The following is a 17,664-nucleotide window of genomic DNA, read 5'->3' as shown; positions in this document are numbered from 1 at the left end:
AACTGCTTATTAATGCATTAACTAATGTGTTAGTTAATGTTAGGTAATACATTATAATGCTTATTAAACTATTATAATTAATATAGTTAATTAATGCTTAATAATGCATTAACTAACGCTAATTAAGGGACCCTTATTGTAAAGTGTTACCGTTTCATTTGTTTCATTTTGCTCATATAAATTATTCATTTTGAATGTATCTTTGGTTGACCAGAGAGGGTCTTTGCTGCGGTAGAGTTTGGCCGCATGTCTATTTCAGACCATGTGGTGTCTTTGTTAGTATGAAGGTGGTTTGTGTAGATGGTGTCCTCATGTTGTTGAAAGAAACGTGTGTAACTACAACTCTGAGAATAACCACAGGAACCTTTTTGTTTTTTGGTAAACCAAATATAAGTTTAGAAGCAGAAATTCATCGTTGTTTCACTTCACAGTGTTTCTCTATTTTTAATGCACACAGTTTGTGGGCAGATCAACGGATATGGTATGAAGAACTGTGGTTACCAGGGTGTATCAGCTGACAAAATGTTCAAGGTGTTCTCAGTGCCTGACTGTGATTTCTGGGGGGTTTTCAACAAATGTACTGTGTGCACACAACTGATCTTATGTTGAGAGTTGATTTTATTCAGAAAAGAGTAACGTACAAAATATAAATGTGTATCTTACACATCTGTGAAAACTTTTTCATAAAACATGTGATTAAACTGTAACACAGAGTCTGCAAGAGCCAAACTACAAACTATTCAGGACTTTTTTCTGTTCTTATTGAGAAAAACCAAAAGACAGATTGTCACAAACAACAGGAGGATCCCCGTTCTGATGATGGAGAGCCAGACTAGGATTCTCAGCTCTTCCTCTGCACCGTCTGTGATGAGGAGCTTGCTCCCATTACCGAACAGGATATCCCCGCAGGAGGCCACAGCACAGTAGTAGGTCCCGGTATCAGAGGAGCTCAGGTTGACCTTCTGCAAATGGTAGACACAGCTTTGTGAGGGGGATCCTGGTGTGGAGACTTGTTTACGGCGGTCTCCCTGTGTGTGGAGGATTCCTTTGAGAGATCCCTGTCTGAACCAGTAAACACTGTGCTTGTCATCACAGCTCCCAGTGTGTACTGTACAATTCAGAGTCACAGAGCTTCCTGGCTGGACCATCTTAAACGCTGGCCTCTGGTCTATTTCTTTGAGGTTGGCTCCTAAAAAAAACCAACAGAGAATCAGTTTGGTAAAAATATAAGAAGGCTTTTCTTGTGTTCAATTTTAAGAGGCATGTAACAGCTTCTAGCTTTAAAGCTGTCCTGCGGACACATTACTGTGCAAAAGCATGATTGCATTACATTATATTATTATTATTGTTATATTATATAATGTTATGTTACATTATTGTTGTTTACTACTACTGATCATGGTACTATTATACAGTGGTGGAAAAAAGTTTTCTGATACCCCAAGCAGAAATGTTGCATTAAGAATCCCTCTTATGTCTTCAAGTGCAAGTTCTTTTAGTAGTCACAGCCAAAATATTAAACAAATCTTAAAAAAAGCCATTAAAAACTTAAAATTGATTGGTTCCATAAAGATCCATAAGAAATTTTGAGTATTGAGTCATTTTGGTACCAGTGATCCACTAATGAAGGTCGTACTTTTTATTAAAAGACACAATTTTTGTTGCAATGCTTAGTGTTTATATAAAGCCAGCACATCTGAAAGTTCTTTAGAGACAAAAATGGCTACAACAAGGAAACTAAAGCAGGAAACACGCCTGAAGATACAAATTCACAAGAACAAGATAATGCCCCTTGCCACTCATCCAGGGCCAGTAGAACTTGACTGCAGAAGCAGACTATCCAGGTCTTAGAGTTGCCAGCTCAATCCCCAGACATGAGCCCCATTGAAAATCTGTGGTGGATTATCAAAAGGTCTGTTTCATAGCGTAAACCAAAGAATTTAGAAGAATTCAAAGCAGTAATTCAAGAAGAATGGGACAAGATTACCCCTCAACAGTGCAAAAGGCTTGTGGGGAGCATGCAAGCCTGGATTACAGCTCTACTGCGTGCCAATGGCAGGACTACTAAATATGAATCTGATGATGTGATGGTTTATTTATATTTTGTTCAGTTTTGAACACATTCTCTGTTATTTGTTGACTTCCATACCGACAATGTTGAGAACTGACATATTGAAACTATCAAGAATTTAGTTTTGTTAGTTTTTCTTGTGAATAATAATGAAAAAAAAAAACCCTTTTTTCCACCACTGTATACTACTTTTTACTATTTTCTTTATCTTCATACAGTCATGTTATATACCCGTATTTATTTATTATATTGCTTCATCTGTCATAACCAAACCATAATCACATCATGTCAACCTGTCACTACTGAATCATTTTCTTTTAATACTGCCTGTAATTATTACCACTATTTAAACCACTTGTAACTTTTGTATATTTCTTAAATTTGTATTCTCTTTATTTATTTATTTTTATTCTTACTTATTTCATTTTACTTATTTGAACTTATTCTCGATTGTACTTCTTTTTTTTGTAATCCCCCCATGATCAATAAAGTAATATCCTATCATATCCTATTATCCCCTCCCCAGGCTCAGTTGACCCTCAGTCAACCAGGCCTGCACACAATCAATAATAAATAATAAATAATAATAATATTTTTTATTTATAGGCACCTTTCTGGACACTCAAGGTCACCTTACAACATACCAATAATAAAAGCAAAACTCTGCAATAAATAAATACACAAATACAACAGAATAACAATACAATACTAATAAAATGAAAGGGGAGGGGAAGTCATTCATGTCCCATAAAGACAGATTAAAGTGAGTAGGCTTGGCGGAAAAAGTAAGTTTTGAGGCAGGATCTGAAGGTGGTCGGAGAGGTGACATTTTGTACGTCCTGGGGGAGAGAGTTCCAGAGACGGTGGGGCGAGCGGCTGAAGGCGAGCAGATGGGAGGGTGGCACAATGATCCAACAAATTAAATTCAGAGACATGTTTTTCATGGTAAAGATCCATTCTGTTGCAAAATTCCAGGGATTTCCAAATTTGGAAACTTTCTATGGGTATTAACAGGAATTTATGAGAATAAACGGGAATACACCAGGAATTGACTAAATTGAAAGTTGGCTCATGATTATGGCGCCCCCTTGTGGACAAAGTGATACCTCTTGTCTCTTGTCCTGTACATGCAAAATAATTGTCTTCAGACAATAACCTCATCCTGTTGTCTTTTAACATTTAGACTTATCTTACAATGTGATTATTTGCAATGAAAACAGCCAAAAAAGGGTGTTTCTAAAGCGAGATGTCAATCATCTGTTCTGACACCTACCCCCTCAGAGCCATCTTAGACATTAAAATGACAACAGAGAAGGTGTCAGTGCTGTTGTAGATGGTCTTGTTTGCTTTTGAGGGTCATAAAGAGGCATCAGTATCAGTTTCAGTCCGTTTCTCAGCCAGTTAAAAACTCCTCATAGTGCCTTTAAACAACCAGAGTTCATGCAAGGGGTTGAATGTGACTTTGTTGGGATTGCATTTTTGTTAATTTTTTGAATGGGTTGTGTCGGGGGGATGATTAATATTTAACTCAACATTCAAGTTTTTGTTCTTCAATGAAAGAATTGATGGATCAATAAAATATTTAACACTTGTTAAAGTTCTACTTACAAATAAATCTGTTTTAATTGTATTATTTTGGATGGAGGTCTACTTATAACAAAACAAATATTTATGCTTGGATATGATACCTTTTCATTAAATTACCCTCAATTCACAGTTAATTCCCATAAATTCCCATGGAAAGTTTCCAATTTGGAATTTTTCCAAAATTCCCCAGCTTAACCTTCCATGGAAACTTTCCGGAAATTTTCCACCCCTTTGCAACCCTAAGTTTGACCAAGATGGTTATTATTTATATGAATTATGTAAGGCGTGGATCAGAGAAGTTGCATCATTACATGTCAACGTTGCCTACTCTTTCTTGTCTACTCTTCTGACAGTGCCAGGGCCAAGGAAGTGTACCGGGCCTAAACACAGTGGAGCACTCATAATGGTCTAACTGGACTCTGGCGGCGAAACATTCTCAGGCACAGAACAGTAGTACGCTAGTTTGAGAGTGCTCTTAGTCTGGTTTCAAAAGTTTCTAAAATCAATACTGATGCCATTATACCACATGCAAATGCAAACTAGACCAGTAGTAAGACCAGCCCAGGTATGACTACTAACCTCAAACCAGGAAGCAAAGGAGCTGCAGGAACAAACAGCAACAGGACACATTTCTTTTAAATGCCTGTTATGGCTGCGACCAGGTTGGTGTGAGGCAGGGTGAGTAACAAGCAGCTGAAACTGCCTCTGTTGACATTTATTTTAGAAAATTCACAGATCTACATCAAGAAGTACATTTGACTGTTCTTATGACACTGGGGAAGAATTTTAGTCATTAAGTTCTTCACTGTACCTTTAATGTTTTCTTTGTAAGTTTAAGGATTTTAACTTGAGGACATTTTTTACTCCAGCTGTTTTCTCAAGAGTTCGTCTAAGGAAATTAAACGTGTCATAGTGAATGTCTCCATTTAAATAGTGCCTGTGTACATTACCAGTCAGAGTTTGGAAACACCTTCTCATTCAAGGGTTTGTATTTATTGTAATGATTGTAAACACTGTAGATTAATACTGAAGACATCAAAACTATGAAAGAACATATATGGAATTATTGAATGAACCAAAAAAGTATTAAACAAAGCAGAATCTGTTTTATATTTTAGATTCTGTAAAGTAGCCCCCTTTTTCCTTCATGACAGCTTTGCACACTCTTGGTATTCTCTCAGTCTACTTCATGAAGTGGTCTCCTGGAATGGTTTCTAATGAACATGAGTCTTGTCAAGAGTTCATTTGTAGAATGACTTGCCTTCTTAATGTGTTTGAGACCATCAGTTGTGTTGTTCAGAGGTAGGGTTAGTACACAATGGATAGCCCTACTTGACTACTGTTGTAATCCAGATTATGGCAAAACCAGATTATTTCATAGTTTTGATGTCTTCAGTATTAATCTACAATGTTGAAAATAATTAAAATAAATAAAAACCATTGAATGAGAAGGTGTGTCCAAACTTTTGACTGGTAGTGTATGTCTTTATGACACCTTGTAACTCTGGTTTTGAAATGTGTATTACAAATAAAATGTATTATGATTTACCATTTAATCAACTCACGAAATAGAAAAAGATATTGGGTTTTGCTATATAAATCAGAACATGAACATATACTGCATTATTCTATACATCATAACAGACTTTACATTAAACACCAGCCTGTAACAGTTTAAGATTATATCTGTTGTCATTTAGGATGGGAAAAACGTGTCATCATGTCAGCAGCCATATGAGGCTGTCTGCAGAGTCTGCAGACGTTACTATTATCATTTTAATTGGCTACATTTATTTTAAAATGCCATAAATCAGCCCGACTGATGAATCAGTCTATCTCTAGTTATATGAACTTAACTTTGTATATATTATATACATTTGTGTTTTATATTGATTTTAAAATATATAACTTAACTGGGTAGTGTCTTTAAGTCAAGGTACCCATAATAAAAACATAAAAAAATAACATTACAATAAATAAGCATGCATTTAAAGGTTTTGTTATTGCAATGGAAGTAACAAAGAACCCCCCACAACCACTACCAAAAATTAAAACCCTTAAAGGTTTCACCCCCCCCCCCAAAAAAATTAATATCATATTATCCTGAAAGAGGTAGGGTTAGTACACAATGGATAGCCCTATTTGACTACTGTTGTAATCCAGATTATGGCAAAACCAGATTATTTCATAGTTTTGATGTCTTCAGTATTAATCTACAATGTTTAAATTAATTACAACAAATAAAACCATTGCATGAGAAGGTGTGTCCAAACTTTTGACAGGTAGTGTAGTCTTGCAACCCATTTCCTCAAGTGCCTCAGACTTTTACGCCATTTTGAACCATGCACACACACACACTGAAATTGGAGGTTAGGGTTTCTTGCCTAAGCCACTTTGAGACACAAATTGGAGGAGCCAGAAATCCTTGAGCCAACTGTGCATAATAACTTGCTTTAAGCTCCAGTGAGGATTTGTATTTGAGAGTGACGATTTGTGTAAAGTGATACCTCTGATCTCATTACTGATGTTAACCTATGTTACTTGTCTGTGCACATTTTTCATTGCATCACTGGATTTTTAAATATGTTAATTTACATATTTATTTGTGTATATACTTTCTTAAGATATGCTTATTTCACTTTGTTTAATTTTAATTGCTAATAACTTTTTAATAATTGCTATTTCATATGCTCATCTACTTTGCTGCTGTAACACTTTAAATGTCCCCGTTGTTGGACGAATAAAGGATGATCTTATCTTGATCTTGTAAACATGATTAGTTCGGGGAAGTGTTTCGATAAAAAATCCTGCCTTTTTAATCATGACATTTTTCCATTGAAAAATTAAAAAAGCCTGTTTTTAATTGTCTGGTATCAGACCTATCCACTCACAGTGGTCACAGGCATCAAAATGTACATTATAGAAATAGTCTGTTTCATTGCTGCTGGTCTCATTTGTGTTCAGAGGTCATAAAGAGGTACCACTGTTAATTTCAGTCAGTTTAACAACCAGATAAAACAGTAGAATAAAAGAGGGGGGGAAAGTGGCGTATATTGAGGTGATTAAAGGAAAGAACATATCGTTGGCAACCACTACATGTTAGAAAACAAAGACATAGAAAATACCTTCAACACTCAGAAAAACTCCATCTCCAAATTCCACAATGTTGGAGTGCGAGCTTCCACAGAAGTACGAAGCTGAATCAGAGAACTGGACATCAGAGATGAGTAGATGATTGGTCCTCTCCATCCTCTGGAGAGAGAAACGAGGGTTCTTCTCCATCCACGGGGACACTTTGGTCGGTTTATCGTACTTGTAAATCGTAGACAGGAGCTCAGGTCCACCTCCCAAGATTTGTCGGTACCAGGAGAAGTGCATTGCCACTTCGCTGTCATAGAAGCATTTTAATGTCACGTTGTCCCCGGCAGTGACTGATATAACCCCGGTGTCTTGTTCGACTGCTGCGGACCGGACCACTGCTGACAGGTGAGCTGGGTCAAAAAGACAGAAAAAGAAGCTCACACTACAATTTTGGTGTTAATTCACATCATACATTGGATATATCTTATATATAGAGAGACTTACATACTCCACAGAGGATAGTAAACAGATGCATCATTGAAGAGTTTTTGAGAACTGAAGGTGTGAAGCCAGAGAGCGGGCATCTCAAAAATGAGGTTACATTTGATTGGTTCCAAAGAAGGTCAAACCCTGTGACATTTAAACATCCTCAGACTCAGCAGAAAACGATCTCACGGTATACAGATCATGTAATCGTGGGTTTTCCTGTGTCGCCATTCTGTATTGTCAAACAGTTACGCCCGACGCATAAGAGAAATACAGCAGGAAAGAAACAATACAGTTCACATGAGAATATTATGAGTTATTGAGGAAAAGTCAGAGATGTTTTTATGAAGTAGTACTACTTCTAAAGTCTCTACAGAAAAAAACATTTCAGGTTTTACTTTTTAAGTAACTGCATTTAAAGGATATCATTGAATTGCTTTTAGGATAATATGATATTCCTTTTTTTGGGGGGGGGGGGGGGGGGGGGGGGCAAACCTTTGGAGGTTTTAATCTTAGGTAGGGGTAATGTAGGGTTCTTTGTTACTTCCATTGCAATAACAAAGCCTTTAAATGCATACTTATTGATTGTTATGTTATTTTTGTATGTTTTTATTATGGGTACCTTGACTGAAGTTAAGTCTTCTGATTTTAAAATCAATATACAATTTTAAGTTCATATATCTAGAGACATACTAGAACTAAGAAGAGAGAGCACATCTCTCCAGTGTTAGCTTCTCTACACTGGCTCCCCTTAAAATCTAGAATAGAATTTAAAATCCTTCTTCTGACCTACAAAGCTCTCAATGATCAGACACCTTCATATCTTAAAGAGCTCATAGTGCCCTATTACCCCTCTAGAACACTAAGCTCCCAACATGCAGACCTGCTGGTCGTACCTAAAGTCTCTAAAAGTAGTATGGGAGGTAGAACCTTCACTTATCAGGCCCCTCTCCTTTGCAATCATCTACCAGTCAGGGTCCGGGAGGCAGACACCCTCTCTACTTTTAAGAGTAGGCTTCAAACTTTCATTTTTGATAAAGCTTATAGTTAGAGCTGGCTCAGGCTTGGACCAGCTCTTAGTTATGCTGCTATAGGCTTAGACTGCCAGGGGAACTGGCCCACTGACACACTGGGATCCTATCTCACCCCCTTTCCCCTCATCTCTTACTTTAACTCTCCCTGTCCCATTAAAGTTACTAACCATAGACCTTTCTGGAGTCCCTGAGCTCCCTTGTCTCATAGGTTCCTCTGAGCTGCCGTAGACGTCCTCCTGCTGTGGACGTTCCAGACTCCAGCTGATACGGACGTGCTGGACTCCAGCGGCAACAGCTACTACTACTCGTCTCATCACTATCACCGCTCCCTCTTTCTCTTATTCCCCTCTATCCCTCTTTCCAGACCCAACTCGGTTGAGGCAGATGGCTGTCTGACATGAGTCTGGTCCTGGTATATCAAATTTTTCACCTGGCCGTTATGAGTGTGTCAACTTTGGTGAGTTTTGGGGCATGTTGAAGGTTCCAAAAAGGCAATTTATTGTGGAGAAAGAAAGAAAGAAAGAGGTCCAATAGGGCCTTCATTGACCTTTTTGGTGCATATGCTGATCTACTTTGCTGCTGTAAGACTTTAAATGTCCCCGTTGTTGGACGAATAAAGGATGATCTTATCTTGATCTTGTAAACATGATCAGTTCGGGGAAGTGTTTCGATAAAAAATCCTGCCTTTTTAATCATGAAATTTTTCCATTGAAAAATGAAAAAAGCCTGTTTTTAATTGTCTGGTATCAGACCTATCCACTCACAGTGGTCACAGGCATCAAAATGTACATTATAGAAATAGTCTGTTTCATTGCTGCTGGTCTCATTTGTGTTCAGAGGTCATAAAGAGGTACCACTGTTAATTTCAGTCAGTTTAACAACCAGATAAAACAGTAGAATAAAAGAGGGGGGGAAAGTGGCGTATATTGAGGTGATTAAAGGAAAGAACATATCTTTGGCAACCACTACATGTTAGAAAACAAAGAAATAGAAAATACCTTCAACACTCAGAAAAACTCCATCTCCAAATTCCACAATGTTGGAGTGCGAGCTTCCACAGAAGTACGAAGCTGAATCAGAGAACTGGACATCAGAGATGAGTAGATGATTGGTCCTCTCCATCCTCTGGAGAGAGAAACGAGGGTTCTTCTCCATCCACGGGGACACTTTGGTCGGTTTATCGTACTTGTAAATCGTAGACAGGAGCTCAGGTCCACCTCCCAAGATTTGTCGGTACCAGGAGAAGTGCATTGCCACTTGGCTGTCATAGAAGCATTTTAATGTCACGTTGTCCCCGGCAGTGACTGATATAACCCCGGTGTCTTGTTCGACTGCTGCGGACCGGACCACTGCTGACAGGTGAACTGGGTCAAAAAGACAGAAAAAGAAGCTCACACTACAATTTTGGTGTTAATTCACATCATACATTGGATATATCTTATATATAGAGAGACTTACATACTCCACAGAGGATAGTAAACAGATGCATCATTGAAGAGTTTTTGAGAACTGAAGGTGTGAAGCCAGAGAGCGGGCATCTCAAAAATGAGGTTACATTTGATTGGTTCCAAAGAAGGTCAAACCCTGTGACATTTAAACATCCTCAGACTCAGCAGAAAACGATCTCACGGTATACAGATCATGTAATCGTGGGTTTTCCTGTGTCGCCATTCTGTATTGTCAAACAGTTACGCCCGACGCATAAGAGGAAAAGTCAGAGATGTTTTTATGAAGTAGTACTACTTCTAAAGTCTCTACAGAAAAAAACATTTCAGGTTTTACTTTTTAAGTAACTGCATTTAAAGGATATCATTGAATTGCTTTTAGGATAATATGATATTCCTTTTTTTGGGGGGGGGGGGGGGGGGGGGGGGCAAACCTTTGGAGGTTTTAATTTTAGGTAGTGGTAATGTATGGTTCATTGTTACTTCCATTGCAATAACAAAGCCTTTAAATGCATACTTATTGATTGTTATGTTATTTTTGTATGTTTTTATTATGGGTACATTGACTGAAGTTAAGTCTTATGATTTTAAAATCAATATACAATTTTAAGTTCATATATCTAGAGACATACTAGAACTAAGAAGAGAGAGCACATCTCTCCAGTGTTAGCTTCTCTACACTGGCTCCCCTTAAAATCTAGAATAGAATTTAAAATCCTTCTTCTGACCTACAAAGCTCTCAATGATCAGACACCTTCATATCTTAAAGAGCTCATAGTGCCCTATTACCCCTCTAGAACACTAAGCTCCCAACATGCAGACCTGCTGGTCCTACCTAAAGTCTCTAAAAGTAGTATGGGAGGTAGAACCTTCACTTATCAGGCCCCTCTCCTTTGCAATCATCTACCAGTCAGGGTCCGGGAGGCAGACACCCTCTCTACTTTTAAGAGTAGGCTTCAAACTTTCATTTTTGATAAAGCTTATAGTTAGAGCTGGCTCAGGCTTGGACCAGCTCTTAGTTATGCTGCTATAGGCTTAGACTGCCAGGGGAACTGGCCCACTGACACACTGGGATCCTATCTCACCCCCTTTCCCCTCATCTCTTACTTTAACTCTCCCTGTCCCATTAAAGTTTCTAACCATATACCTTTCTGGAGTCCCTGAGCTCCCTTGTCTCATAGGTTCCTCTGAGCTGTCGTAGACGTCCTCCTGCTGTGGACGTTCCAGACTCCAGCTGATACGGACGTGCTGGACTCCAGCGGCAACAGCTACTACTACTCGTCTCATCACTATCACCGCTCCCTCTTTCTCTTATTCCCCTCTATCCCTCTTTCCAGACCCAACTCGGTCGAGGCAGATGGCTGTCTGACATGAGTCTGGTCCTGGTATATCAAATTTTTCACCTGGCCGTTATGAGTGTGTCAACTTTGGTGAGTTTTGGGGCATGTTGAAGGTTCCAAAAAGGCAATTTATTGTGGAGAAAGAAAGAAAGAAAGAGGTCCAATAGGGCCTTCATTGACCTTTTTGGTGCTCGGGCCCTAAATATGTGTGTCTGTAGTCAGCACTTTACTGACTACTCCCTTTACTTTATCCGAACAGTGTAAGACTGTTTCAGGGAAACAATGAATGTTGGATTAAAAGTTAAAATGCAGGTGAATTCCCACAACTATGACCCAACGCAGACTGTGTCTCAAGCAGTTTACACTGTATGTCACATTCACAGACTGTAGAGGCTATTTGGGCATCAGTTTCTGCCCATGGAAAACGTTAGACTGTAGCAACGTCTCTGCAGAACACACTGGATCTGAATCCTACTATAAAAAGTCTATTTTTTATGGAACAACTTACAGTTTGTTGGCATAATGTTGCCTTGTTTTACTTATAAGTTGCATTAAATTTGAAAATTTTAATAGTCATAGTTAAAGCAGATAAGTTTTACTGCTTCGGTAGAGTTTGGCCATGTGCCTGTTTAAGACCCTGAGCTCTCTGTGCTGGTATTTAGGTGGTCTCCGGCAGGATGTCCTCATTTTCTTCTAAAGTGTGTGTGCCACTTAAACTCTGAGGCTGTCAGTAACCACAAACCCACTCTGTCACGAGCCACAGCTGCCAACAAACATCCATTTTCTACACAAAGATTCTTTTTTAACACATTTCTTAAAAAGCACTTCAACAGGGTTTACCGAATGAATGTTTAGTGTTTCTTGATGTAAGAGCTAAATGCCCAACTATGGTTAAATCTTACACAGTGTATAACAACTCTAAAAGGAAATGAGTCATTTCAAACTCACAAGGTTGTAAGTAGAAGGTATTAGAGTAGAACTTCACACTTTGGAGAGCAGGAAACTTTGACAACCAAAGATCTGTAGTGCCTCCTGGAGGGGAAAACATAGAGAATATGTGTGAATCTGTGTTTACTTTAAAGAAAGGTGTATCAGCTGATTATGCAAGTAGAGAGAGAATGGTGGTTTGTACAACCTGAGAGGTTCTTCTCGGTCACATAAATACCTGTGGGTGATGTGGGTAAAGCTGTCTTTGAAAGTGTTAGATCAACCCATGTGAAACACAACAGAGTTTGTGACACTGCATCTTCAGCTGCTGGTGTCCCTCAGGGCTGCATGCTCGGCCCACTGCCAGTCACACTTGAAGGGGGATGGAGTTTTAACCCTCTGTTGAACAATTAGTTGAAGCCATATTTTTTCCCTGAATCACAATTCTAGTTTTTTTTCAATCATGGCCCAACCAGTATGGAAGCATATATGTAACAAAGTTAAAATGAAAAAGCAAATTTGAAAATTAAATTGCATTAACAGAAATGTATATACATTTCTAAATATGTGCACATTATTTGACTCATAAAATTACTATTTCATAATCCTATTTGCATTTTAATTTTCATCTTCAACAATGCTAATTATGTTGCAAATTTTTTTTCTAATGTTTCTGCAACCACATCTTCTGCTCCGGATCACCGTTTGTCACAGTCTGCTCACCTCCTCCCCTCTGTCAGTAATTTTCCACTCTCCTTGCCTCTGCTTCACTCTGCTGGCCAGCCACGCCCCCTCATCAGGCAACCCAGTTCACCTGCACACTCACCTGCTCCTCATCTGCAATCAAGCTGGTTTATAAGCAGCAGCCACTCTCCACTCCTTGCCAGATTGTTCTTTGACCTCATGCAAGATTTTCCAGCGTTCTTCTCCGGACTGATCTCCCGTTGCCGACCCTGCCTGCCCGTGACCATCCCTCCTCGCCGCTTCCCAGGAAAACACCTACGCCTTCTGTCCCTGACTACGAGTCCTGCCTTCGCCCTTTCGGGGTTCTGCCTGTCCGTCCTCGTGGCCGTTTGGTGTCCTGTCCTCCTGCGGAGTTCGAGTGAGTCTGTTCTTCAACTCCCTCCAGGATCTGTCTGTCACCTGTGCTTGATTCGTCAGGCTGTCATCGAGCCCCGAGAGACTCGATTCCCTACCTGTGTTCGAGGTAGAGAGACTATTCACCTGTTGCTCGTGTCTATTGAACTGTTCAATAAAGGTCATTACCAACTGATCTCTTGGCTTCCGATACTGCTTGTGGGTCCTAACTCAACCCGTTACACCGTTCTGTCCCTCAAGGTAAGATTCAATGGCAATAGTGGTGTCCTATAAACTAGCCAGCACATGCTAATTTGGCAACTGTTGCATGAACTTGATTTAGATTTAAAAGACTGCGTGTGTCCAGTACGGGACACAACATGTTTGGTGAAATGTTTGACCCTGGCTCAGAGCCAGACCTGCCCAAGTACCCCAGACTGCAGTCCCCTCCCGAACTTAATATAAATGTATACTATTGTAACGTCCGTCCCGGACGCTGTAGGAATCACAAGTCTATTGGTAACAAGCTGCTTTTAATAACCGGCCACTGGTTACATGAGGTTTTTTAATTCAGAATAAATTAATCAGAATTAAATTATTCAGAATTAAAGTATTCTCCTTCGCGGTTACATGGAAATAGTAATTACGAATTGAGGTTTACATGGAAAACACGTTTAATTGTCTTTATTCAATTCCGCTTAAGGTCTGGGGGTTGGGAAGGGTTCTGATTGGACAGGGGCGGGCGTGATGTATGTCCGTCTACCGGAAGAAAAAAGACTCCAGTTCCTGCTGCTTTTATTTTGGGTTACAACATGGAAGACAACGCAATAAGTACAATTAGACGCTACAGCTTTAAAAAAGGTCTACATTTTTATGCTTCCGTCTATCAACTCTTTTTACGATGTCCATTTCTTCTAAGGCTCCTATTAAAGAAATAGTCTCGGCTGAAGTCCAGCGCTTGCTTCGGACTGCGATCCTGTAATATGTGCTTGCCAGCGCGGAATATGTGCGTCATCGTGACAGGACAGGGGAACGAGCATTCGCAGAACGACCGGAATTAATTTAAAGCGGAATGAACGTATACATGATCGAGGAATTATTCAATTCAGATTTAAAATCAGAATAAACCAGACACTTACTTCAGATTTAAGTTTTAATTCGGAACGGTCATTTTCATTTGGAATTAGGTGTTCACAAGGTCATTTTTAATCTTTTTAAATTGGATTTAATTTTTATTCTGAATTAAAAGTCTCATGTAAATGTAGTCACTGTCGGCCGTGACCACGCCAGTTCCAACAAGTGCAACAATCAATCGTTTCAATCAATGAGAAACTCCTTTTCCTCTCTCCCGCTCCCTCCTCCACCTCCGCCCCCTTCCTATCCTGATGCCTTCACTAACTCAACACAGTAGGAATTAACAGCATCTACACCGAACACAACCAACAAACAGTAGAGCTGTTACACTATGGGCCTGATCTACTAAGATCTCAAATAACGAGCGCTATATTGCGTGTTTTATTTAACCTTTATTTAGCAGATAAAAGACCCATTGAGATTGAGACCTCTTTCACAAGGGTGACCTTGCCAAGAGAGGCAGCAACATGCGTCATAGTAAACAAAACAGACATAACAATGACAACAAACATTAAAATATAAAATACAAGCAATTTGATAAAATAAAGTGCAGAAGTGATTTTACAGTAACAATTTAAGAACACAGGCACTGCTCGAAGGATTTCCGTTCTCATTTTCTTAAGATAAAGCGGAAAGCTTCCAATAAAACAAATGCTGACAGTTTCAGTTCAGATTGGAGGGCAGTCCAAGCAGAGGGGGCAGAGAAACTGAATGCTTTTTTTCCTGTTTCAGTTCAAACACGAGGAGTAGAAAGATGCAAAATGTCATTTGATCGTAGGGCATAACAGCTTCCAGTTCTCTGGAGAAAAGTGCATAAATAAGTAGGAGCCAAGCCAAGAAGAGCCTTATAAACCAGAGACACCAGTATCAGTATACTTTTGAGGGGCATTTGTTATTATTAGATGAAGGAGCGATGATCTAGAAGGATATTTAATGTTAGGCTGAGTTGGGCTGTCTATTAATTGATTTAAATTTAGTAAGTCACAGATAGATTTTAGGCCATCTGAGGCTGAAGACAATCAATCAAGGTTTAGATCCCCACTAAGACAAACTCACCAAAGTTTAACCCTGAGACACAGTTAATTAAGGAATTTAGAGCCTCACTGCAGGCTGAGGGAGGCCTATAACAGCCCATGACTGTACGGGCCATGACTGTACGGGACTGTTTCTGTTGAAATTCAAGTTTCAATGCCAAAAATTCAAACTGTTTACTAATAGATACAGAGGAGAGGAGAGTAGCATGAAACTTGTTTTTTATATAAATGGCTACACCACCACCTTTCCTGGCTAGTAGCTAGGGCCTGGTGTGGTGTATGGATGGGCTGCAAAAGGGCCTGGGCCTGGCCTGGTGGATGAATGGGCTGCAGCAGGGCCTGGGCCTGGCCTAGTGGATGGATGGGCTGCAGCAGGGCCTGGGCCTGGCCTAGTGGATGGATGGGCTGCAGCAGGGCCTGGGCCTGGCCTAGTGGAAGGATGGGCTGCCGCAGGGCCTAAGTCTGGCCTGGTGGATGAATGGGCTGCAGCAGGGACTGGGCCTGGCCTAGTGGATGGATGGGCTGCAGCAGGGCCTGGGCCTGGCCTAGTGGATGGATGGGCTGCAGCAGGGCCTAAGTCTGGCCTGGTGGATGAATGGGCTGCAGCAGGGACTGGGCCTGGCCTAGTGGATGAACGGGCTGCAGCAGGGCCTGGCCTGGTGGATGGATGGGCTGCAGCAGGGCCTGAGTCTGGCCTGGTGGATGGATGGGCTGCAACAGGACTTGGGCCTGGCCTGGTGGATGGTTGGCTTGCTGCAGGGACAGGGCCTGGCCTTGTGAATGATTGGGCTGCAGCAGGGCCTGGGCCTGGCCTGGTGGATGGATGGGCTGCAACAGGACTTGGGCCTGGCCTGGTGGATGGATGGGCTGCAGCAGGGCCTGGGCCTGGCCTTGTGAATGATTGGGCTGCAGCAGGGCCTGGGCCTGGCCTGGTGGGTGGATGGGCTGCAACAGGACTTGGGCCTGGCCTGGTGGATGGATGGGCTGCAGCAGGGCCTGGGCCTGGCCTTGTGAATGATTGGGCTGCAGCAGGGCCTGGGCCTGGCCTGGTGGGTGGATGGGCTGCAGCAAGGCCTGAGCCTGGCATGGTGGATGAATGGGCTGCAGGATGGCCTGGGCCTGGGCTGGTCGATGAATGGGCTGCAGCAGGGCCTGGGCCTGGCCTAGTGGATGGATGGGCTGCAGCAGGGCCTGGGCCTGGCCTAGTGGATGGTGGTAAGGTCTAGTGAGTCCTGATGGTGTCTGCAGTCCAAGGTAGCTAGTGGCTACAGCAAGGCTGTTGGATTGTCTGCTAGACAAGCTAAGTTTAAGTTTTCAGTCCACTGCCACAATTAATCCCAAAAGCCTTTGGTGTTTCAAAGACAGACTAAAATCTAATAAAAAAAAGTAAAAACCACCAAAAACAGACAGACACTTAACAGACACTCTACAGAGACAAAAGATGTGCTGCCATCTTGGATATCATGCCATTCAAAGTCAACACCTCCTGCATCTACCCTATCATTCTCTTTAAAGACAGGACTGACCTTCTTGAGGTTTTAGTGTGCAAACTAAAACATTGCATGTGCTATTTTTGGGCATGTTGCGGGTGATCTACCTTTGGTAGGCCTGTGAAAAGTTGAATGTTGTGGAAAAAAAACAGAAGATCTGTTGATGAAATAAAAAGAAGATGAAGAACATTTAATTAGTTCAAAAGTCTGCCAGTCTTGCTCTAGCTACTTAATTGGGAAGTAGTTATCCAAGTTAAAACTAATTAAAAACCCCTTGAGGAGCACGGTGGGACAGGAGAGACTCAGTGGACTTCACAGAGCAAAGAAAATGGACATACAGCGCATCGTGGACAAGTCGGCGGAGCTTAAGGCTCCTTCAAACAGTGGTGAGTAGGCCGAGTACTTCATATTGATGTTTTGTTTGTATGTGAACATGTGGGCCGCTGTGCCAATTTTACTAAACTTTATAGCTGTTGCTTCAGTGACCTACTGTGCTCTCATTAGTTGAAACAGTTAAAATGGGTGTCAGAATGATGCTGTCGCTATCCGTGGTGCTGAACTGCTTTGAATTTGTGTTTTATTTATTTAATTTAGTTGTTCTCTTGTTTTTTAAGACTTCATGTCCATTTGATTGACTTCAAAATGACATAACTGTGTGTGAAAACTGTAGTAATGCTTGTAAGCCCAGCTGTTGCGGGCATGTTGTAAAGTTATGATGAGCTTTACAGTGACTGCAGCCATGTGTGCGTAACGCCTTAAAGGTGAGAAAATTGTCCATGGCCCCCTCATAATTGTAACACAGATTAAGCACATTAGTGATGTGTCATGATCAAAAGCTGCGGCTCTGAGAGTCGATGCTTTATAGTGAATCAGATGAGCCGGCTCGCATTGAGAGAGAGCCGGCTCTCAGTTTTTTCCTTTCTCTGCTTAGCTCCAGCTCAGCCCCAGCTCTGCTCAC

The 17,664-nt window shown here is 40.9% G+C and overlaps 1 protein-coding gene across 1 annotated transcript; it reads right to left on the bottom strand.

The window, feature by feature from the left end:
• Positions 1-600: 600 nt before the first annotated feature.
• LOC117807471 lies at positions 601-9,836 on the bottom strand. The gene is made up of 4 exons (XM_034676785.1): positions 9,718-9,836; positions 9,258-9,623; positions 6,784-7,149; positions 601-1,189 (listed from the first exon to the last, which is right to left on the bottom strand). The coding sequence occupies exons 1-4, from the start codon at positions 9,749-9,751 to the stop codon at positions 741-743; spliced, it is 1,215 nt and encodes a 404-aa protein (XP_034532676.1). The 5' UTR covers positions 9,752-9,836; the 3' UTR covers positions 601-740.
• Positions 9,837-17,664: the final 7,828 nt, after the last annotated feature.

The sequence above is a fragment of the Notolabrus celidotus genome, chromosome 23, assembly GCF_009762535.1.
Source record: "Notolabrus celidotus isolate fNotCel1 chromosome 23, fNotCel1.pri, whole genome shotgun sequence".
NCBI classification, from domain to species: domain Eukaryota; kingdom Metazoa; phylum Chordata; class Actinopteri; order Labriformes; family Labridae; genus Notolabrus; species Notolabrus celidotus.
This window is presented reverse-complemented; position numbering and strand designations above follow the sequence as displayed.

What these genes read in the sequence shown, in the direction of transcription:
- LOC117807471 (XM_034676785.1), bottom strand. Translation starts at nt 9,751, where the DNA reads ATGATGCATCTGTTTACTATCCTCTGTGGAGTAT. An exon ending in TACTATCCTCTGTGGAGTAT is followed by an intron (nt 9,624 to 9,717) that starts GTAAGTCTCTCT and finishes TTTTTGACCCAG; the next exon opens with TTCACCTGTCAGCAGTGGTC. An exon ending in AGTTTTTCTGAGTGTTGAAG is followed by an intron (nt 1,190 to 6,783) that starts GTATTTTCTATG and finishes GGTTTTTTTTAG; the next exon opens with GAGCCAACCTCAAAGAAATA.